Here is a 23,774-nt window from a genome sequence, read left to right on the forward strand (position 1 = left end):
GTTGATTTACAGTATTGTGTTAGTTTCAGGTGTACAGCACAGTGATTCAGTTATACATAAATATGGGGTTGGCCAAAAAGTTCGTTTGGGTTTTTCCGTAAGATGTTACAGAAAAACCCGAACGAGCTTTTTGGCCAACCCTGTATGTATATATGTGTGTGTATATATATATATATATATATATATTCTTTTTATTTTTTTTAATTTTATTTTTGGCTGTGTTGGGTCTTCGATGCTGCTCGCGGCCTTTCTCTAGTTGTGGCGAGTGGGGGCTACTCTTCCTTGCGGCGCCTGGGCTTCTCATTGCGGTGGCTTCTCTTGTTGCGGAGCACAGGCTCTAGGCGCATGGGCTTCAGTGGTTGTGGCACGCGGGCTCCGTAGTTGTGGCTCACGGGCTCTAGAGCGCAGGCTCAGTAGCTGTGGCGCACGGGCTTAGTTGCTCCGCGGCATGTGGGATCTTCCCGGACCGGGCTCGAATCCGTGTCCCCTGAATTGGCAGGCGGATTCTTAACCATTGCGCCACCAGGGAAGTCCTGGATATGTTCTTTTTCAGATTCTTTTCCATTGTAGGTTATTACAAGATACTGAATATAGCTCCCCGTGCTGTACAGTAGGTCCTTGTTATTTGTGTGTCTGTGCTTTGGAAGAACAGAAAGGAGGCCTGTGCAGCTGGAGTAGGGTGAGCGAGGCGGGAGGTTGCCGAGAGGCAAAGCATCCAGGCCTGTGGGTCTTGGGAAGGGTCCTGATCAGCAGAGTGATGTGATTCATCTCTGGCTGCCACGTGGAGAATGGGCTATAGATCAGCAGAAGGGGAAGGTGGGAGCCCAGATGGGAGGCTGTGGCTCTAGTCCGGGCAAAAAGCGAAGGGGGCTTGAACCCGGGAGGGTGTTGGCAGTGGAGATGGAGAGAAATGGATGGATTAGGGTTATGGTGAGGAAGTCGAGACGACAGGAGGTTGTGGTGGATTGGACCTAGGAGGTGACGGAAAGGGAGGAATCTAGATGTCTCATCATCCTAGATGAGACTTGAGCAATGGGTGGGTTTGGGTCCCATTTTTCTGAGGAGGAGCCTGCGGAGAGACAGGTTCAGGATGGAAGATCAGGGACTCTATTTTGGACATGCCAAGTTTGAGATCCCCGTGAGACAGCAAAGTGTAAAAATCAAGTATGCATTTGGAGCTGCTAATTTGGAGGTCCAAGGAGAGGTCAAGGTTGGAGATATTCATGTAGGGGAAGCAGCATGGAGATGGAATTAAATTCAGGGGAATGGAGGGGTACCCTGGGAAGGCAGCAGAGACAGAGATGAGGGAAGGTCCCAGGCTGAGCCTTGAGGGTCTCTACAGAGGCAGGAACCTGCGAGGAGAGCTGAAGGAAACCCCAGAACGCTGCAGGGAGGAGGAAGTGGTGCTAGGGGATGAAAATGAGGGGAGAAGTTCTTCTGGGATTTGGCAACGTGGAGGTCACTGGTGACCTTGACAAGAGCAATTTTAGGGGAGCTGCGGGGCCAGATTTATCGACTGATGGAGGCAGGAAGACTCTGTTGCTTAAGGTGTGCAGAATTCCGCAGCTGACCAGAGTGGCCAAGCGTAGGAAGACCGTGACTCTGTCTGCTCCAGCTGGAGGTGGGGTCTCCCATGTGTACAGTCAGGCTACCCTCCTGGTAGCTAGGACCCCATGACCACCCTGCTCCTCGAAGGCACCAGGCTTCCTTCACAACTCGGCACACAGTTTCCTTGGGCAGAACAGATCCAGACTGCTTGGTGGTTCTAGGAGGGGATGGTCATGAGGGCGAGTGCCCAGCCTGAGCCATGTAGGTTCAGCTAAAATCACGAATGCATCTTCCTTCTGCATGGCTTACCCTTTAGGCCTGGGAGAGCAGGGTCATGATTTCACCTCCTGGTGGCCCTTTCAGACTGGTCACTCCCTGGGCTCCAACTCACCCTTCCCTCTGCATAGCCATGTGGCCAAAGGAACTCCCAATTCAGTGTAAACGGGGCTGTGTCTTGGGACCAGAGCATGCCACCTGCCCTTTGGGGAGCTGAAAGGAGCCTGGAAATGAGTCTGGGACTGGAAGAGGCCAGAGCTCTCTTGAGATAGATCTGCTTTGCAATCATCTGTCTTGGCCGCATCCATCCACATAGCAGGGAACTACCTGGATCTCCACCTGTGGGTCTGGAACTTCCATATGGCTCACCTGGCCCCCTTGTGGCTTATACCATCAACACCAGACGGTAGGCTGGGGGGAACTGGGGAGCAGTGACAAGCCCACCAGCTGCCTGCTAAGCCATCTGGGCAGACCCAGGGGGTCAGGCTGCCAGGAGCTGGAGCCCCACCACTGTGCCCACTTTCATCCTCCCCACTCGGGTGTCCCTGGAGACCTCCTTAGGGGAGACCAGGCCTGGGTCAGAATGTGTCCCGTGTTCCCAGCCTCACAGGCTCCTCTGCTGTTTCAGTCCTGCCCAGCCTACAGCTTCAGGGAAGGTCTGAAAGGTGACACGAGCTCTCTGAGCCAGGCACCAGCACCACTTCCAAAATGTCTACTGGGGACTTCCCTGGTGGCACAGTGGTTAAGAATCCACCTGCCAATGCAGGGAACATGGATTCAAGCCCTGCTCCGGGAAGATCCCACATGCCGCGGAACAGCTAAGCCCGTGCGCCACAACTACTGAGCCTGCGCTCTAGAGCCCGTGCTCCGCAACAAGAGAAGCCACCGCAATGAGAAGCCCGCGCACCGCAACGAAGAGTAGCCCACGCCTGCCGCAACTAGAGAAAGCCTGCGCGCAGCAACAAAGACCCAACGCAGCCAAAACTAACTAAATAAATTTTTAAAAAGTGTCTACTGGACGCACGGATCTCTTTTGGTGGAAAAGGGACGGATTGTGAGAAGCAGGCTGAGGTCTCTAACTTCGTGCCTCCTTCCCTCTGCGCGCCTCCTTTGTTGTCTGCCTGCTTTTGTGGAGGGGACCACTGGGCAGGCAGATTGCAAACAGCAAGAGATGATAGCTGTTTATAGCAGGAGGGCGTGTGCAGCTGGCTAACGGTCCTTGCCTTGGTGGCCCATAAGCCCCCCGAGGACTAGGTGTGTGTGTTTGCGTGAGTGTTTACGTGGGGTGAATGTGAATGTCTGGGTAGCTCTTTGTTGTACCATCGTGCCTTTGGGGGGACTGTTCGGAGGTGGGCGCTGTGGGACTCTGCGTTGGTGGGAGTGTTTGCCCCCGAATGCTTCCCCAGCCAGGATAGCTTGGCTTGGGACAGGCAGCCCAACGGCCCTACCCCAGACCTTGTGAGGGCCTGCATTTGCCCCAGCACCCCCGTTCATCAGCCCCAGCTGGCGAAAGGGGGCAGGGCAGTCGTCTTAGTTGACATATGGTTTATGGGGAAGAGGGCTGTTCAGCGTCACAGTCCCCCGTGCTGTGTATGTATAATTAGGCTGTTGGAGCTCGGGGACCCACTGTTAGAATCACTTGGGACCGAAGCATTTATTTAGGTGATCATTAACTAGAAGATGGGGAAGGAAAAGAACGTGCGATTTGCAAACATCCCCTTCCTGAAGGTTAGTCTCAAGTGAAAACCGCTGCGTCCTTCCTCCTGCCATCTCCTGCCATCTGGGGAGGGGTAGGTTGGGGTCCTTTAGGGGCTGCCCAGGGCTGAGGTCGGATGCCTCAGATGGCATCTCCCAGGCACATCCGGGAGCGTGAGCCCCCGAAGTTACCAGCTCCCCATGACTTTTTTTTTGATACTGCCCTTTGCTCAGCCAAGCACAAAGCATGTATTGATTTATTCAGTTCTCAGCCTGGTACATCTGATGAGAATCGGTTATGTGCTAGGCAAGGGACTGGCCCCAGTGAAATCCCAGTAACCTATTGTCCTGGGTGGAGGCGAGCACAGATCATTGAAATTCTGACTCAGATCATCTCTAAACCTTGTTTTTGCCACTTACTAACAGTGCTGATGCGGGCATGGGGGGTGGGGAGCTTTGTTTTTCTTCATCTTGTAATAGAAGTGGTGCATTTGGGACATTTCGTAGGCAGGAGGGTGTTGGGAGCAGCAGACAGCTTGCTGCTGGCAATAGGGCACCTAGTGATCTCTCTGGGGCGACAGCTCAGCCCTGATGTAGGGGAAGGGAGAGCGGCTACCTTGCATACTCCGTGATGAGTGTGGAAACTGAGGCACAGAGAAGGTAGAGGCCCGTGGAGAAGGTATGTTGGTACATGCTATATGTCTTGGTACGTGGCACCTCCTACTTTAGAAATGTGTGAGGTTGCGTCCTTGCACTCACTCAGTCTTGCCCAAACTGCCCTAGGGGTGAGCTGGGTAGTGAGAATAGGATGAATGTTTGTTCTGGAGGTGAGTCAGCTGAGCCCCGATCACAGCCACGTGACTGGCACCATGAGGACACCTCCCCAGCGGTAGCCGGGTATGTTCATGGGTCCCTGAGATGACACTAGACTCTGCCAGGAGGACAGGGACACTCCTGTGGGTGGGGGCACCTGGAGGGGGAGGCTTGGGCAGCTTCTGGGATCAAGGAAGAGGATCAGGGTCTGCTGGGGGGCGCCAGGTTCCACATTCGTTCTGTGATGGGTTCTCTGTGAGTGGCAAACCCAGGACTTCTGCAGCTTCTTTTCTCTCCCAGGCGCACATCAGGGCCAGGATTAGGGGAGGAGGCTAATCGGTCCCAGGGTCCTTAGTGCTTGGTTATTTTATTTTTTTCATTGAAGTACAGTTGATTTACAATATTGTGTTAGTTTCACGTGTACAGCAAAGTAATTCAGATACACACACACACACACACACACACGCACATATACACACGTATTCATATTCTTTGGTTCTTAAAACTTGTTTTGTGGAGGGAGAGGTGGAGAGGTGGTGGCTGGGCTTCTGCTGCTCTTGCTGCAAACCCAGGGTCCAGGTGCGCTGGTAGCATGCCTGCAGTTTCTACCCTCAAAGAGCCAGCAGGAAAGTGGGCAGAATTGGGAGGGAAAGGGAGAGGGAGAGGGGAAGGAAGTGCAGTAATGTGCGAGGATAAGTCGGAAGGATGCTGGCTAGGCAGGAACCTTGCCTGGGGAACAAGGGCCACCAAGGTGTGATGGAGGGAGGGAACCGTGCCTCTGACACTCAGCTAGACACCCACCCACCCATGCCAGTTAGGAGAGACACAGCTGTGGAGCACCAGCCATTTCATTTCAGGGACAAGGGGGCTGGGAGTGAAGCAGAGAATTTTCTGGGAGGCCAACACTGCTCTTTGGTCCTACCTTCTCAGCCTCGGTGTTGCTTTATTTCCTGTTCCTCTGGACAGATGCAAGCAGGGGGGACCTGGGCCTCTTGCCTGGGCCACAGGTATGGCCACTGGTGAGACCAAAGCCAGACTCACCTCCTCCTCACTTTTCTGTCACCAAGCCTTTGTGGAGGCTGTTGCTGCCCCCAGGGTGCCTAACCCTCCAGTTCACCCTGTTGCAGACCCAGCAAGGTTTATTTCAAATAACCTGATGAGGTTCATAGGCTCTTTTTCCAGTCCGCCCACGGTGAGGCTCAGGCCTGAAGCTGAGCCCGACTTTGTTGGAAGACTGGAAGTTTCAGGCCACAGACTGGATCAGAAGCAGAAACTCTGCCAACTGGCACCCCAGAGCCTGGCTTGGAGAACCTCCATGGTGTGCACACCGTGACTTCTTGACCAGTGCTGGGCTGGGGTCTAGTGGTTCCAAGGTAGGGACAGCTTGGAAGCAGCAATGCCAGGGCAGCCACACGCTTACAGAGCCTCTTGCAAACACACACAGGGTCTGCTGGTGTCTCTCATAACCGCTGAGGGTGCCTATCGTCTCCTCTTCCTGCTGTTTACACTGTAGGTTGGTACAGTGCTTTACAGCTTATAAAGCACTTTCTTGAACTCACTGTGGTTCTCACAGCCACGATGGAAGAGAACTAGAGAAATGCAGCCCTCTCCCCTTAGCCAGCTGGTAAGACACAAACTTGAAGCTTGTGATTTCAAGTTAGCATTCTTTCTCCTACGCTGAGAAATAATTATTGAGTACAAATAATTACTGAGTATCTACTACTGTATTTCATCGCTGTGAAGACATACTTTCCACCCCCCCTGCCCTGTCTCATTTAACATCTCTGAAATCAGGCTGCATTTCACTAGCAATAGTGCCATAGTTTGTACTTGGTGGTGTTTTTGCTTTGTTAGTGGTACATAAAATAATATGTTTATGATGGGTGTCATTCAAAATTTGACGAAATGTGGGATGTGTACAACTCTGGGGTATGCAGACATGGCTTCTGCCTGCCAGGAGTTTTCAGTTAAGGGGAAAGATCAGACAGTCCTAGTAGCCGTTCAGATAAAACAGAATATAAGGAGAATTCCCTGGCAGTCCAGTGGTTAGGACTTGGTGCTTCCACTGCTGTGGGCCCGGGTTCAATCCCTGGTCGGGGAACTAAGATCCTGCAAAACGTGTGGCACGGCGGGAAAAACCAAACGGACAAAAAACCCCAAACAGAATATGATACCCAAGTTGAGTCATGTGCTCTGGGAATTCTGACTGAGGGGTTTCAGAAAGACTTGAGGGAGGATGGGTGGGATTTGAGCATCCTGCTTCCTGTGGACCAATCAGCTGCTCTGAACAACATATCCAAGCCCTGTGAGTGTGGTGGTTCGACGCTTGGATGCTGTGTTTGCGTCGCTGATGCCACCTATTGACTAGGTTTTTAACTCTCAGCCTCAGTTTTCACGCCTGAGAGTGGGGATGGTAATAGTGACCGCCTCGTGGGCGCTCATGGGGATTAGATAAGAGGATGCACGTAAAGTACTTTGTCAAGGGCCTGGCACCCGTAGTGAGAGTTCAGTAAACGTCAGCTGCTCCCGTCACAAAATTAATCCCATAAATCCAACAGATTTAGAGCCAGCTGACATTTGTTGATCAGTTGTTGTCCCTGTGGTAGGTGCATTCACATTTGTCATCTCACTTCATTGTCAACAGGAAGGTGGGGGCCATTATTCCAACTTTACAAATGACGAGAATGGGGCCCGAGGTCACAGCTGGCCAGAGGCTGAGCTGGGATGTGGATGCTGGTCTGTCTGATTCCCAGTCCGGTGCTCTTTTTACCGGACCACAGCTGCTGGTGAAAAATTACAGGCAGGGAAGGAAACCCTGCTGATCCCAGTGGCCTTGCTGCAGGCAGGGATTTTTATAATCAAATTACTGTTGGGCATTCTTAACTGTGGGTTTCCTGGTGTCGAAGGAAGAGAGGTCTCGTTCAGAGGCTTGGAGGCTAATTTAACAGAGGGGAAATGTGTTCGGACCATAATCTCTCTTTCCCGTCTCCCAGTGGTCAGTGGGCACTTTTGCCCCACCAGAACAGCTGTTGGTCTCTCTGGCCCTCGTTCCTTCTGTGCTTGCCTGTCCTCAGGCTCACTTTCCTGGCATGTGCACTCCCCTACCCCTCGCCCACCCTGGAGAGGCCGCCAGTGTGGGGTCACGCTACCACCGCTGCTCATGATGCTGCCAAGGGCTGTGGGCCTCCTCGCCTGCAGTCTCCTTCCTGCCCCCTGAGTTTAGCACAAACACACGTACCTTCTCTCCCTCCCTGTCCCCCCTCTTCCTCTCCATTTTTCTCCACCGCATCCCATCTTTCACCTAGAACACTTGGCTCTGCTACTAACAGGCTGTGTGACCTGAAGCAGGTCCGTTGCCATCTCTGAGCTTCATTTCTCACCTCCTCCCCACCTGGATTATCGTAAGGGTCAGGTGGGAGGTAGTGGGAATGAATCCTGGGCCTGGATATTGACTCCTGCTCTACCACTGTGTGTCCTGAGATGCAGGACTTGATTTTCTTGTACCTCCACGGCCTTATCTGCAAAATAGGGAGAGTAGCCCCTTTCGGAAGGTCCCTCCCTTGCAGCACAGCCATTGTCCACTCCTCTTTGGGTCCATACAGGCGTTGGCACTCCCATTACTGTTCCTATTTTATTGAGTTCTAATTATTTACTTCTGTGATTGTCTTAGTCTTTAGATGGAAGTCAGTTCCTTTATTCAGTCCTTCATTCAGCAAGTATTTATTGAACACCTGTGTGCCAGGTGCTGAGGTTAACAGATGAAGTGAGGGGAACAAACAATTAAATGAGAAATTATAATGCAGAGAGATAAGAGACTCAATAGGGTATATGCAGGATACTATGGGAGTACTACCTGGGAGAGGGGTGGATGCCAGGAAGGCTTCCTGGAGGAGGTGACCTTCAAGCTAAGGCCTAAAGGACAAGTAGGAGTCAACCAAGTAAAGGGGAGTAGGTAGGAGGAGAGGGACTGAGGCTGATCTTCCCAGGGTCCCCAGCCCCAAGTCAGTGCCTGGCCCAGAGGGAATCAGTATGTTAGTTGCCTATCTCTCTTCTTCCTCGCCGCCTCTGGATGTGTTCTGTGCAGAGGCAGGGGCTTGGACCACAAGGCTTCATGGACCCTGGTGTGCTGTGGCCAAGGGCCTTGCAGAAGTGTTCTGGATGTGGCATGTCCTGGAGAGCTTGGCTGCAAGGGTGGGGTGGGGGGGTGGGGCCCTGGTATTGACTCATTGGCCCAGAGCAGGAATGCAGATGAGCCAGAAGCAGGTGCGGGAGGGAGCAGGGAGGATACTGAGGATGCAGGAGCCTTATCCAGGGTTCCTTTCTCCCGGGGAAGGAGAGAAGGGCTCGTTAGGGACAGCCCAGTGGGACCCCTTTGGGGGCAGGGAGGCTGGTGAGCTTGATCACATCCCTTCTACTAACATGATCTTTTATATCAGAATTGTAAGAGCTGGAATGGACATTGCCAGCCTTCTCTGTAGCCAGGGTTTCCTCTAGCACGTGACTCCTCCAAATGTGTGAGATGGCTCAGTTCACATCCCCCCTTCCCTGACCTTCACTGTCACTTGAAGCCCCCAGGGATGGACTCATGCCAAGACCTTCTTTGACCTCGATTGAGCTGTGCCCTCCCCCAGTCCCTGGGGACATTTCCTGGCCTCTCTGATCTCCCCCTGATGCTGTTGTGGTTTCTGGGGCTCAAACAAGCGCAGGATGGGGCTGCGCTGGACAGAGGGGGTGGGCTGTGTGTCTGGCGGCAGGCTGGGCTGGAGGAGGGAAAGCAGAGACAAGATCGGCTTCCTGGGTTTGGCTAAGCAGGTCGTGGGGTACTTTTCACACTGTCTTGGGGGCCGGGGCATGAAGAGTGAGTACGGAGCCTGCACTGGGATGACGGAATGAAGATCATCATAGTTGCCATTTACTGAGGGTATTTGTGCCCCACCCTCCCTGGACATATTATATACACCATACCTTATCCTACAACCGCTGTGCAGAGGGGGTCAGATTTTTCCATTTTACAGATGTGGAAACTAAGGCTCAGAGGCTGAGTAACCAGCCTTGCACAGCTTGTAAGGTGCAGAGCCGTGGGTTAAAACCTTGTCTGCTGAACGGTAAGTCCAGGGCTATTTCTTCCACACCATGCTGCCTTTTTTTGAGGGATTTAAAAATTCATTCCTTTCCTTTTGAGCTGGGACATTGCTTTTCTCCCAAAGCTGGAACAGGACCGAGGGTAGTGGATAGATATTAAATGTGATGTGTTTATTAGTGTTGGAAGAGACTCCAAGACCCAGGTGAGCCCTGGGCTGAGCTCTGGGGCCTGGTTTCTCACTCTTGTTAATAGCACATCACTCGGTGCTCTGGGCCCTGGGCCGTAGATGGAGTATGAGTTTTCCCAAGCCATTTGCTTTATTTATTTTTAATTTTCCTTGTGGGAGAGCCACAGGACGTGAGGATCGCTCTCTTTTTTAAGGCACATTAAAAATTTTTTTAAACCAAAGTAATACATGCAGTGATTAGAAAACAAAACCCAGGCTGTTTTGTGAAAGAAAGCAGTTCACCTTGCCTCTGCCCCCTCCTACGAGCCCCACCTGCAAAGGAACCATGTCTTACTTTTTTAGCTGTTTCTTCAAACCTTTGAGTAGGAAGTTTTGGGCTCTGTGAGGGCCATGTGAATGCCTTTAAAGGTGCAGGCACCTGTTTTCTTTCTTCTACTTCGTTTTTATTCTCCTTACACATGGAGCATCTCAATTCGCAGATGGAAAATTGAGGTCCCAGCCTGGAGTCCCACAGCATCCTGTGCCCCAGCCTTTCCTCTCGTCACGCATCACAGGCCAGCAGCATTGAGAACTCACTCGAGATAAGAATGGAGGGACTTCCCTGGTGGTCCAGTGGTTAAGACTCTGTGCTTCCACTGCAAGGGGCATGGGTTTGATCCCTGATCAGGGAACTAAGATCCCACATGCCGCATGGCGGGACCAAAAAAAAAAAAAAAAAAAAAAATTAGGGATGGAAAGACAGGAATGCTTCCCGCACCCTGACTTTCCCACACCCCTAAATGGGTCTCCCCTTACAACCTGCTGGCATGGTGCCTCTCCCCTGGGATGGACCCCTTGCCCTTACTACATATGATGTGTAGTGGCTCCACCAGCCCTGGGCTCCCTAGAGAAACAGCACTGGCAAAGGAGGGGTCAAAGGTCAGGTCTAGTCAGTGTGGAATAATAGCTCTGGGCGGACACCCAAATCCTGCAGTTCCTTGTTTAATCTTAAGGAAGTTGTTCAACGTCAGCAGCAGCAGAAGCAGCAGCTGGGGTGGTAGCAGCCACAGCTACAGTGTTGCTCAGACAGTCAGGGCCCCCTGACTCGCCAGGGAAGGCACTAGTGGAAGATGATGGATTTCTTAAAGAACGTTTTGGTGAGTGCACCCGGGCTATGGGGCAGTGCCTGTCCACACAGGTGGCCTGGAGTGGCTGGGTCAGGGAGGAGCCAGGACCCCTCCTGCTGTCACCTGGCACAGAGCCCCTGGTGCCTGCTGGCCTATCGTGGGGTATGGAAGCCACCTGTCACTCAGGGGAAGGAGCAACAGAGATTAGGGACAGAGGGGATTGTGTGTGTGGAGGGGACATGGGAGGGCGTGGGACAGAATGGGGGACCAGAGCCTTTCCTCCATGGTGTGGCTGTCCTGGCATGAGGTTGGGCAAAGCTCACCTCTGTGCTCCTCTGTCAAGGCTTCCTGATGCTAGGTGAGGGCCTGAGGGGACCCTCAGCCAACTGCAGGCTGTGCCAGGTGGGGTGCCAGGATGAGAGAGGGAGGGACTCTGTAGCTGGGCTTCCGCCCGGCTCCAGGCACTTGGAGCTGGCGGGCCAGCCCTGTGGGTCCAGCCCTCTCTCCTTTGTGCTGTGTGCCTGGGATGGCCCTGGCAGGGGACTCTGTCCTGTCACAGAGCCTCCAAGCTGTGCTGTTAGTGTGACACTTGGGAGTGCTGTGTGTGACATTCCTGCTGGCCTGGGAGTTAAGGTCCTTTCCTGCCAAGTCAGATAGTCCCTGGAGGCTCTGTGGGCCCCCCTGTTTCATCTGTGCCAGGCCCCTGTGCGCATGGGGGCCCAGGCTGACTCGGCCAGGTTGGAACTGCTGGCCTCTTCTCATTCACGACCTACCTGCTGCAGGCGGGAGTGGGCTGTGTTCTTCCCTTTCTTTCCCTTCGCGGGCTGTGACAGTTTAGGGATGAGTGTGGGGAGTGATAGGACACTTGTTAGCGGGTTGGACCAAGGAGTCCCCCAGTCTCAGGCTGTGCTACCACTGGCTCCGGAATGGGGGGCAGGGTGTGAGCCTGGTGACACTGTTACAAACCGAAATGGCCTGACGCCCCTGGACCTTGGCAGGATATGGAGTGGTGCATTGGAGGATTTTAAGGTGGATACGGATGTCATCTGATTTATCTTTCAGAAAGACCATGTGGCTGTTGTCTGGGGGGCTGATTAGGAAGGCATTGGTGTGGAGGCCGGGAGGCTGCTACATGGTCCTGATGAGGGGCAGTGAGAGCTGATGGAGGTGGGGGAGCTGCTGAGACGTGCTTAGACTTGGGATATGTTTTGACAGTGGACTTGCAGGTCTGTTGCGTGTGGGGAATGAGGAAGAAATCAGTGATAATCCTGGGGGTTTTCTCCTGAGCGTCAGGATGGGTGGACCATGGGGAGACTGGCTAAGGTGGAGGAAAGTTTTTGAGGGAAAGAGTTAATGATAAAAAAAAAAGAGTTAAGGAGTATTGGGCCTAGTTAAGTCTGAGATGTCTGTCAGACACACATGTTGAGATGTGGAGTTGGCAAACTCAGATAGATCTGGACCTGAATCTGGCTTCTGCCTTTTACTAAGTGTGTTCACTTTGGGCAAGTTGCTTAATCACTCAACCCCTTCCACCCCTCTAACCCTCCCTCCCTGGGACTAATGGGGTGGCATTTGTACTAATGGGGTGGCACTGATTCAGTGCCCCAGTGCCTGGCATGTCACGTGTGCCCAAAAGAGGATTCCTTGTGGCTCCCTACACTTTCCTTACATCTTCTCATTTTCCAGCTCAGGAACATTCAATGGCTCCCTATTGTACAGAGCAGAGCTTGGAAATTGTGTCTTGTGGACTGACTTGGCTCATAGATGAATTTTGTTTGGTCTACGTAGAGATTCTAAAAACTTTTTTTTTTTTTTTTTTTGCGGTACGCGGGCCTCTCACTGTTGTGGCCTCTCCCGTTGCGGAGCATAGGCTCCGGACGTGCAGGCTCAGCGGCCATGGCTCACGGGCCCAGCCGCTCCGCGGCATGTGGGATCTTCCCGGACCGGGGCACAAACCCGCGTCCCCTGCATCGGCAGGCAGACTCTCAACCACTGCGCCACCAGGGAAGCCCTAAAAACTTTTAATTGGTTATCAATGCATAGAAGTTGGGAGAGTTTACCTACAAATTTGGATTTCTGGCTTATCCTGAAAAGTTGAAAACTCTGGTAACATCGAGCTTGCATTTCCTCTTGCAGCCTGGCAGAGATGAGCAGCAGTTGCCTCTTTTGGAAGGAGCATGTCCTCTTCAGTTTACCATTGTTTCAGTCCCCCCCCCTCAACTCTTGTTGTTGTTGTTGAGGGGAAATTTTCACAATGTAAAATTAATCATTTAAAGTGAATAATTCGGGACTTCGCTGGAGGTCCAGTGGTTGAGACTTCGCCTTCCACTGCAGGGGGTTCGGGTTCGATCCCTGGTCGGGGAGCTAAGTTCCCACGTGCTTCGGGGCCAAAAAACACAAAACATAAAACAGAAGCAATAGTGTAACAAATTCAATAAAGACTTTAAAAATGGTCCACATCAAAAAAAAATAAATAAGTAAAGTGAATAATTCAGTGGACTTTAGTACAATATTTTGCAACCATCGCCTCTACCTAGTTTTAAACTATTTCCATCACCTCCAAATAAAATCCCATTAAGCTGTTGCTCTCCATTCTCCCTCAACTCCAGCCCATGGCAACCACCCATCTGCTTTCTGTCTCTATGGATTGGTTTACCTATTCCAGATATCTTACAGAAATGGAATCATACAGTGTGTGACCTTTTGTCTCTGGCGTCTTTCACATGGGATGTTTTTGAGGTTCATTCCCATTGAAACATTTATTAGCACTTCACTCCTCTTTATGCCTGAATGATATTCCGTTGTGTGGAAACACCACAGTTTGTTTATCCATCCAACAATTGATGGACATTTGGGTCGTTTCCACCTTTTGGCAAGTGTGAATAGCGCGGCTCTTTAGTGTACAAGTGAAGAACATTCTTGTGCACGTATTTGTTTGGGTACCTGTTTTCAGTTCTTTGGGTATCTACCTAGGAATGGAATTGCTGGGTCATATGGCAGCTCTATGTTTAACTTATTGAGGAACCGCCAAATTGTTTTCCACAGCAGCTGTACCATTTTACATTCCCACCAGCAATGTGTGAGGGTTCCAGTTTTTCCACATGCTTGCCAACACCTGTTATTTTCTATTTTTTGATTATAGCCATCCTAGTGGGTATGAAAGTGGTATCTCATTGTGGTTTTGATTTGCATTTCCCCATGACTAATGACGTGGAGCATTTTTTTTATGTGCCTATTGTCAATTTGTGTATCTTCTTTGGAGAAACGTCTATTCAAGTTCTTTGCCCATTTTTAAATTGGGTTGTTTGTCTTTTTGTTAAGTTGTAAGAGTTCTTTATATATTCTGGATGCTAGGTGCTTATCAGATATATGATTTACAAATATTTTCTCCCATTATGTTGGTTGTCTTTTTACTTTCTTGATAGTGTCCATTAAAGCACAAAAGTTTTAAATTTTGATGAAGTTCAGTAATTTATATTTCCTTTTTTATTGGTGTCATATTTAAGAATCCATTACCAAATCTGAGATCATGAAGATTTAACTTATGTATTCTTCTAAGAGTTTTACAGTTTTAGCTCTTAGGTTTAGGTTGTTGCTTTTTGTATTTTTGTATATGGTTTGAGGTATAGGTGTCCAACTTCATTTCTTTTGCATGTGGGTATCCAGTTTTCTAGCACCATTTGTTGAAAAGACTGTTCTTTCCCCATCGATTAGTCTTGACCCCCTTGTCAAAAGTCAGTTGACCATAAATGCATGGATTTATCTCTGGACTTTAAATTCTATTCCATTGGTCTATATGTCTATCCTTATGCTAGTACCACACTGTTTTGATCACTGTAGCTTTGTAGTAAGTTTTGGAATTGGGAATTGTGAGTTCTTTTTCAAGAATGTTTTGGCTTTCTGAGTTCCTTGAGTTCCCACATCAATTTTAGGATAAGCTTTTCAATTTCTGCAAAGAAATCCAGCCGGGATTTTGATAGGGATTGGATTGAATCTGTAGATCACTTTGGGTGATTACTGCCATCTTAGCAGTATTGAGTCTTCCAACTCATGAACAAGGAATGTCATACCATTTATTTAAGTCTTCTTTAATTTCTTTCATCAAAGTTTTTTAGTTTTCAGTGTGTGAATCTCTTACCTCCGTGTTTAAATTGTTCTAGCTATTTTATTCTTTTTGATGTTCTTGCAAATGGAATTGTTTTCTTAATTTTATTTTCAGATTGTTCATAGCTGGTGTATAGAAATACAAATGACTTTTGTATGTTGATCTTGTACTCTGCAATCTCGCTGACTTCCTTTATTAGCTCTAGTAGTGGTTTTGTATATTCTTCAGGTTTCTATATTGGATTATGTCATCTGCAAATAGAGATAGTTTTATTTTTCCTTTTCAATATGAATGCCTTTCATTTCTTTCTCTAATCGCTCTGGCTAGAACTTTCAGTACACTGAATAGTAGTGGTGAAAGTGGGCATCCTTGTTTTGTTCCTGGTCTTAGGGGAAAAGCTTTCAGTATCATTGAGCATGATGTTAGCTGGGGATTAAAAAAAAAAAGCCCTTTATCATGTTGAGGAAGTTCCTTTCTATTCCTAGTGTTCCAGGTGTTTTTATCAAGAAAGGGTGTTAGATTGTGTCAAGTGCTCTTTCTGCATCAACCGAGATGATTATGTGGTTTTTCCCTTCATCCTATGAATGTGATATATTACATTGATTGATTTTCTTATGTTGAATCAAGCTTGCACTCCTGGGATAAATCCCACCTGGTCACAATGTATAATGTGCTGTTGGATTTAGTTTGCTAGTATCTTGTTGAGAACTTTTACATCTATATCCATCAAGGATATTGGTCTGTAGTTTTGTTTCCTTGTAGTTTCTTAGTATGGTTTTGGTAATGCTGGCCTCACAGAATGAATTAAGGAGTGTTCCTTCCTCTTCAGTGTTTTGGAAGAGTTTATGTAGGATTAGTGCTAATTCTTCTTTAAATGTTTGGTGAAATTTACCATGAAGCCATCTGATCCTGGACTTTTCTTTGCTGGGAGGTTTTGGATTACCGATTCAATATCTTATTATCTCTTCATCCTTTTATGTTACTTGCCTGGTACTTGTAGTCATTTGCATTTTCAAATCCTCTCTTACAGATTTAAATATAAATCTGCGTCATTTTTAAGATGTCCTATAAAAACCAGCCATCCTCCCACCCTTCCTCCCTGCCCAATCTCTGCTCTGGCCAGGTTGGTCCCTTTCACACACCCCCTGCATTAAACATTATAATTCCATAGGTCAGTGGTTCTCACAGTGTAGTCCCTGGATCAGGTGTATCCGTATCACCTGGGTATGTGTTAGAAATGCAGATTCCCCAGGACTGGGGCCAGGAACCTGTGTTTTAACACGCTCTCCTGGTAATTCCGTTGTATCACCATTGCCACAGGTCATAGAGAGCCTTGTATGCGCCTGGCCCAAGCTGACGTAGTTGAAGCTGTGGCTCTGCGGGCCTCAAGCAGCGGAGGAGCCGTGTTCAGTGTGAGCTGGTGTGAAGGCAGACCAAAGAAGGGAAAGAGAAGCATGAAGGTTGCACAGGGGAGAGCAGGGAAGGAGGCTTGGTTGGAATAGGACCTGGATGCAACTTACTGGGGACACCTGTTGGCTGTCCAGGGTGAGGGGTACAGTCTGTGGCCAGAGAAGAGACAGCCCTTACTAGCACGTGCATTGGCCTGTCCTGCCCCTGACTGTAGCCATCCTGAGGAGATAGCCTCGGCCACCCACAGGCCTAGGAGTCAGTCTCCCCTGCCCACTTCATTCTCATTCATTCAGGCAATGTTTCTGGGGCATCTCCTCTGTGCCAGGGAGCTGTACATCCAGGGATATAGCAGTGAACAAAATAATCAGAGCGCTCCCCTCAAGGACCTTCTATTCTAGTGAACCGCCCTTTGCCTTCTTCTGCAGGTTCCAGCAACCAGAGTGGCGGCCAGCTGGCCCTCATCCTGATGTCCTCTGGATGGGGGCCTCTGAGCCAGCAGCAGAGCCAGGGCAGCGCAGCATGTACTGTGCTTGGGTGGCCTTGGGACACATCCGGTCTGGCTCCTGATGGGGTGTGTGCTCTGGGTTCCCAGCTCTCCCAGCTTTCCAAAAATCTCTACAAAACTCTCCAGAAATCCTTTTCTTTTGTGGTGTCTTCCTTCTCTGTGTAATGAGGAAACCTGCTCAGACCCGTTTTCTTCCTCTCCTCAGCACCACCCAGCCCACATCTCCATCCCATTCTCCTGGGACTGTGTGGGGGGGAAGACACCTTGTCCTCCATCCTCGTCTTGTTTTACCGTTTCTGGTTGCTGTTGACATGCCCTGGCCTCCTCATGCATGCCCTGGCTTGAGGTGGGATAAGGAGACACTTGCTGCTGTGCACGGAGCGAGTTCTGCGTTGGGTGCTGTGTCCGGCCCTGCAGACTGGCTCACGTTATCCCACCACAGCCCTGTGAGTCGGTGCCGTTTTGAGCCTTGTTCCAAGGTGCAGGCGCTCAGATGGCCTCGTCCTGTGTGTGAGCAGTGGGCGTGTGGTACCTTCTGGGCAGACTGCTCACACACAAATACAGCCTGCCTGCAGGAGGGAAGCAGAGGAGGCCAGAGCTAGGGCAGGACCCCCCGCAGGGATCTGGTGGGCAGCAGATGGATGGCAGTGGGCGCGACTTCAACTAGGGTCAGAAAGAGAGGGGGGTGTGCTGGTGGGGGCCCTTCCTGCAATGCAGCAAGGAGAGGACAGGTGGCCACCCATCTGCCAGGAAAGGTCACGTCCACATGCAGAGCTGCTGTGGACCAGAGAGAGGCAGGCCAGGCCGCTCCTGCCCGCGGGAAGGGCACAGGGTGCTGAGATGGGGTGGTGGCCCTGCTGTACTCGCACATGCTCTATCCCTTCCATCGCTTCTACTTCTTCACCACCTGGGCAGGGGGCTGGCACCAGAGTGAACAGGTAGGGGCATCGGGAAGATTCCTCAAGACTGGCCTTGCAGTTCCTGTTCACTTCTGTTCCTGCCATGTGGGACCTCCTCTGGCCTTCTCCCCGCAAGGACGCATTTTGTCCTTCTGAAGGGAGACTGGTCGGTTTCTATACTGAGAGGTGGGAGGACACGGCTTGAACCCGGACCGAACCTTGGGGCCCAGCCTGTGGTTTCCCCGGCTGGGTGCTGGCTCTCGGTGATGATTTCACATCCTACTTGACTGACTGTTAAAGCAGAGCCCAAGGGGAAATGCTGGCCGCTGCTCCGATTTGGGTGTTGACGGCTGTTGCTAATAATAAATTAGACAGCTGGGCCGCTATTGATGAGAAGGCCGAATTACGTTTCTCTGTGAAAATCCAGCGCCTGGCTTCCCAATGGAGGGTGATCCCCTTCCGAAGAATGCTTTAGGCTTTCTGTCCTAAAGGGCCTGTGGGACGATGCCAGTGAGTCAGTGAGCATTTACTGAGTGCCTGCTGTGCGCCCTTGGCCGCATGAAGCAACCTCACGGGGTGTGGACAAGGGTGGGACTTAGTGGCCGGAGCTGCTGTTCCAGGCTGGCCTGAGTCACCCTGCTTCTGGGTGGAAAAGGAGACTTGCTCTTTGCCAAGGTTGGAACTGTCCCATTGGAAAGTTCAACAAGTCACCATGAAGTGGGGCTAGGCCAGCTGGGGCCGAGTTGCCACTGGCTGATTTCTGCTCCTGGACACTGTCCACGCGGCAATTGTCCACCCAGTGTGTTACTCAGGGCTGAGGCTGAATCACAGCCCTTTCATCTCACCACCTGTGCCAGCCCTGAGGCCACGGAGCATCTTCATTCGGGAAAAAAACCCTTTTTTAACAGTAATCGAAACACGCTGCCTCTGGGAAGACCAATGAGGTCAAGAAAAGCTAAATCAGGAAAAGCTAACTGTCCTGAAGGTACTAGACCATCTCCCAACAGGACAAAGCTTGTTTCCAGAGCGAACTTTCTAATAGTTCCTTATAGTAGTTGCTGTTTACTGAGCGCTGGCCGTGGACCAGGCCCTGGCACTTCCTGTCCACGTTCTTACTTCAGCCTCACATGAGCCCTGAAAGGCAGGGGCTGATCCCGCTTTCAGGTGAGGGAAGTAAGAGAGATTGAATCACGTGCCTTGTACCACGCCGCCGGCCAGTAGCAGGTCGGTCACTTCCCGTACCTGGCTTTGACCACTGGATTCTACTCCCTCCTGTTGAGTTGGCCTCTGTATCCACGGGTTCTGCATCCACAGGTTCAACTAAAGATTTCGATTTTGATCCCCAGTTGGTGGAACCTGCGGATAAAGGGGGCAACGGTGCTATGCCATTTGAAATAAGGGACTTGGGCATCTTCGGATTTTGGTATTTACAGGGGTCCTGGAGCCAATCCCCCACAGATACTGTGGACGACTTTATCTTTCTACTGTACCCAAACCTCAGTAGCTCTCCAGCGCCTTCCAGATTAAGCCTGAATTCTTGGCGTTCGGAATCTCTCAGGCCTAGACCCCAGCCCTCCTTTCCAGTCTGAACTTAAGGATGTTGACCCGGAGGCCTCAGGCAGCCAGGTTCATCCACTCACCATTCACTGAGTACACACCGTGCTTCTCCACCTTTGCCCTCACAGTTACCACCGCCTGTAATGCCCTCTCCACCCTCTCTATCAAGTGATTTCTGTTTATCTTTTAAGGTCTGGTTGGAATCCAGCCTCTTACAAGAAGACTTCCTTGATGTGGTAGTTTTAAAATATGTCCACAAGCTCTTTGATACTTTTCTCCTTCAGAACCTAATTGCCTCCCCTTGAGTGAGGGCTGGTCGTGGACACTAGCTTCTAAAGAACAGGATAAAAGGGAAAGGATGGTGTAAAGGTAGTATAGCTTCCTTCATGCTTTCTCTCTTGGATCACTTGCTCCGGGGGAGTCAGCCGCCACGTTTTGTGGATACTCAAGCAACCGATGGAGAGGTCTGTGTGATGGGGAACTGGGCCCTCCTGCTGACAGCTTTGTGAGGGCGCCATCTTGGAAGCAGATCCTCCAATCCCCATCTAGCCTTCAGGTGATGCAGCCTGTGCTGACATTCTGAATGCAACCGCCTGAGCCAGAACTGACCAACGAAGCCACTCTTGAATTCCTGACCCATGGACATTGTTGCGAGTCACCAAGTTTGGGGGTAATTTGTTCTACAGCAGTACAGAACTAATATCCTTACCTCCCAGCAAGAAGTGCTTCATGCCTCCTCGGAACCACTGGTCATCTGTAACATAACCCTGTGTAACTTTGTCTCATAATTAAGGTCAAGTACCCTAGAAATGGAGCCCTTGCCTAGTACTTCCAGTGACCAGTCCATGCCTTGCCAGCACTTAATCATTTGGGGTTAATAGATTAACCAACACAAGGAACATTGTGTAGGAACACACCTAAGGTATTTTGGTTGCCAGTTTACATGGATCCCAGGGGGTAAGCTGGATATGGGGGTGACTCTTAGTCTATAACACCCAGGGCCATGGTTAGACCTGGAAATGGCCTGAATTCAGGGGCTTTCTGTGGGCACAAAAGGCTGTATAACTTGGGTCCTTGGGCACAGCGTCTTAGGAGGGTACAGGAAAGGCATGTAGCAGGAGTTGGGAGAAGCAAAGAAAGGCATGCCAGAGCCTCTGCTTATGTGTTGAAGTCTTTGCAGTTGATTAATTGCAAAAATAATTTATAATTGTTATAGAAAATTTAAAAAATACTGAAAAGCAAAAAATTATCCTTAACTTATAACTCATTTTGACATATATGCTTCAAGATATTTTTCTCTCGAGGGGTGATGTGTGTATTCAAGATGAAGACATATATGTTGAGAAAAAAGGGGTCACATTGTTCTAAACCCTACTTTTCTCACTTAACAGTACAATGTGAATCTTCCTAGTAGCATAAGCAACACAGATCTCCTCTTATTTTATTGTATGGGCATACTTCCTTGTATCATTTATTCTTTCCCTCATTGATGGGTACTTCGGCTCTTTCCACTTTTTTTACCCATAAACAGTGTTTCGACAGATATCCTTGTATACATATCTTTGTGTAGTTGCCCAAATATTGCTTTCGGGTAAATTCCTTTAAGTGGGTTTATGGGCCAAAATACATGAACATTTTTCAGGCTTTGGACACATAGTACCAAATTGCCCTTCAGAAAGTACCAGGTGCACACTTACCTACAGTCCTTGCCAACACTGGATTTTCTTTTTAATTGTGGCCAATCTGATAGGTGAAAGATGTTATCTTACTATTATCTTAATTTCTTTCATAACTTGGGAGGTTGGGCATGTTCCAATTGTTTATTGGTCATTTTATATTTCTCCTTTAGCAAGTTGTTTGTTCCTGTCCTTTGCACATTTTTCTGTTTTCCTTTCCAAAACTTATTTCTTTGAAATTGAATTATGCCAGTAATGTAGGTCTACCTGCTTGTGAAGCAGACCATGTATAAAGCAAACCCCCCTTCACTATTCTCTCCGCCTTCTCGATCTAATCACTTTTTGATAGTGTGAGGTATTATCTTCTGTATTATTTTCTATGCATTTATATACATACATATAGGTCTTTTTAGGTTTTGTTTTTATTAAAAGGGGATCATATTCTATGTGATGTTCTGATTTGCACCTCCCCCTTAGTATATCTTGGAGAGCACCTTATATAAGCAATATAGATCTACTGCTTTCTTTTTGAATAACCGAGTAGTTTTTCTTTTTGAACAGCTTTATTGAGATAGAATTCAGTACCATAAAGGCACCCATTTAAAGTTCACAGCTTAATGGTTTTTAGTATATTTACAGAATTCTATAACCATTACCCACAGTCAATTTTAGAACATTTTCATCAGCTCAGAAAGAAACCATATATCCTTTAGTTATCACCTTCCAAATCCCCCATTTCCCTCAGCCCTAAGCAACCACAAATCTACTTTTTGTCTTTTTGATTTGCCTATTTTGGATATCTTATATTAATGGAATTATTATATTATTAATTATAATATTATAATTATATTATTAATTATATTATATATTATATAATATATAATTATATAATATATAATTATATATTTTATATATATGTGAAATTATATATATATAATATATATTATTATATATATAATTATATATAATTATATATAAATATGAAATTATAGATATAATTATATAATATATAATTATATATTATATAATATTATATAATATATAATTATTATTATTATACATTAATATCTTATATTAATGGAATCACGTGGCTTTTTGTGTCTGGCTTCTTTTACTTAGCATAATGTTTTCAACGTTTATACATGTTGTAGCATGAGCCAGTACTTCATTCTTTTTTTTTTGTTAATGGCTGAATACTATTCCATTGAATGGATATGCTATAATTTGTTTATTCAAAAGTTGATGGGCTTTTTGGGTTGGGCCACCTTTAGCCTGGGAGAGGTCACTTGGAGTCTGCAGCAGGGCCAGGTCTCTGCAGGTGACTCCACAAGGGTCCTTTCCATGGTGGTTCTCTTCTGAGAATGCTGAGGGTGACGGGGCTGCAGGCAGTTCTGGCCCATTGGTGCCTGCAGAGGAAAGCAGGGTGGATGCCCTGCCTCTGCATGAAGAAGTGACAAGGACATGTTTCCTTTTCACTGCTTTCTTTTGTTTCCTATTCATCCGGGGACTGTCTCTTCTGGGCCCTCATTAACTCGTGGCTTGCCAGTGCCCTGATGTGGGCAGTGATCTTATGACAAAAAAGTGTAGCTGTTTTTCCAGAACGGGAAGTGGGGACACTCTGGGGCAACCTCTGCGTGTGTTTATTAGGGTAGAGCTTTCAGTCCCTCACCCTTTCATTCCACTTTTTCTCCTTTTGGTCTTACCTGGAGTTTACAAGGGTGGCACCAATGTAGGTTAAAAGTTTGGACTTATGTAGTTTACGATTTAAAAAATAACCCATCCAGGCCACTGGAGGCTGCAGTTCAATGGTTTTTAGATTTTGCTCACCAGTTCTTGGGTCCCAAAAGGTGCCTTGGGGACAGGGGACAGGGGCAGGCAGAGGTGGCACATCAGGGGCTCTGCCTTGGCCAGAGCCCCTGTGTTTTTACTGGTTTTGTATGTTGGAGTTCTAAGTGAGACTTCTGTGAGAAGACAGAAGAGCTGTGTGTTGCCACAAAAGTTGGAAAACGACTTGTGTGGGACATCTTGGCCTCACTGTTGGGCTGAAAACATCCCAAACACGAATCCTGCTGGAGGCTGAATCCCAGGGCTTTTGGAGACCTTAGCTTTTCCCAGGGACCCCTCCCTCTTGACAGAGACTGAGTAACTGTTCTCCCCAGGGCCATTTGCCAGGCCGGGCATGCTTTTCTCCCCCTCTTGTTGTATGGGGTATTCTGGCCCTCCAGCCCTGCAAAGGCAAGATCAAATGATCTTCTCTCTTGATCCAAATGAATTTTGTCCCTGGGGAAGCCCTGGGTGGAGCTTCCAGACGGTCAACGCAGAGGCTTTTTCAGCAGACCTCCTGGCTGATGCCCCATCTTTCTCTCCCCGCCCTCTTTGTGTCTTTCAGTCAGCGGAGTTCTTTGAGATGCTGGAGAAAATGCAGGTGAGCATCCTCGTTGTCGGGGAGCCAGGCACCGGGTGGGGATGCTGCAGTGGCCTCAGCGGACACGACACCAGCAGAACCCACAGGCAAAACTCGGGTGCTCGGAGGGAGGGCAGAGAAGAGAGAACTCACAGTCCTGATGGCCTGGACCACCAGAGGCCATTTCCAGGTCGAACGGCACAGAGGATCCTGGGACGGCTCCCGCCTGAAGGATGGAGAGAAGACAAACAGAACCTGCCAGCAGGGCAGACGGATGTGGGGAGGGTTTGAGGGGGTCCGTTGTTCCGGCAATGGGTTGGAAAGAAAGCCCCTTCTTAGGGGACTCATCTCACGTCTGCGAGGCAGAGCAGTGGAGTGGGAGACAGACCTGAGTTCAAATCCTGCATCTAACACTCGCTAGCACTAGTTCCTTCCCTTTTCTAAGCTTCTCGCTCCTGTTTTCTGTCTACTCACAGCACTGTTCTCACCTCACTCTGACACCAGACGTGT

The 23,774-nt window shown here is 49.1% G+C and overlaps 1 protein-coding gene across 3 annotated transcripts in view; it reads left to right on the forward strand.

The window, feature by feature from the left end:
• The window catches only part of RAP1GAP2 (RAP1 GTPase activating protein 2), a 216,727-nt gene that overhangs the window by 131,526 nt on the left and 61,427 nt on the right, over positions 1-23,774 (forward strand). For all 3 annotated transcript variants that reach the window (XM_059998197.1, XM_059998194.1, XM_059998196.1), the window contains one exon: positions 23,250-23,285. In XM_059998197.1, coding sequence (XP_059854180.1) covers positions 23,250-23,285 — 36 coding nt within the window. The remainder of the gene's footprint in view (positions 1-23,249; positions 23,286-23,774) is intronic.

The sequence above is a fragment of the Delphinus delphis genome, chromosome 19 (genome assembly GCF_949987515.2).
Source record: "Delphinus delphis chromosome 19, mDelDel1.2, whole genome shotgun sequence".
Taxonomy (NCBI): Eukaryota; Metazoa; Chordata; class Mammalia; order Artiodactyla; family Delphinidae; genus Delphinus; species Delphinus delphis.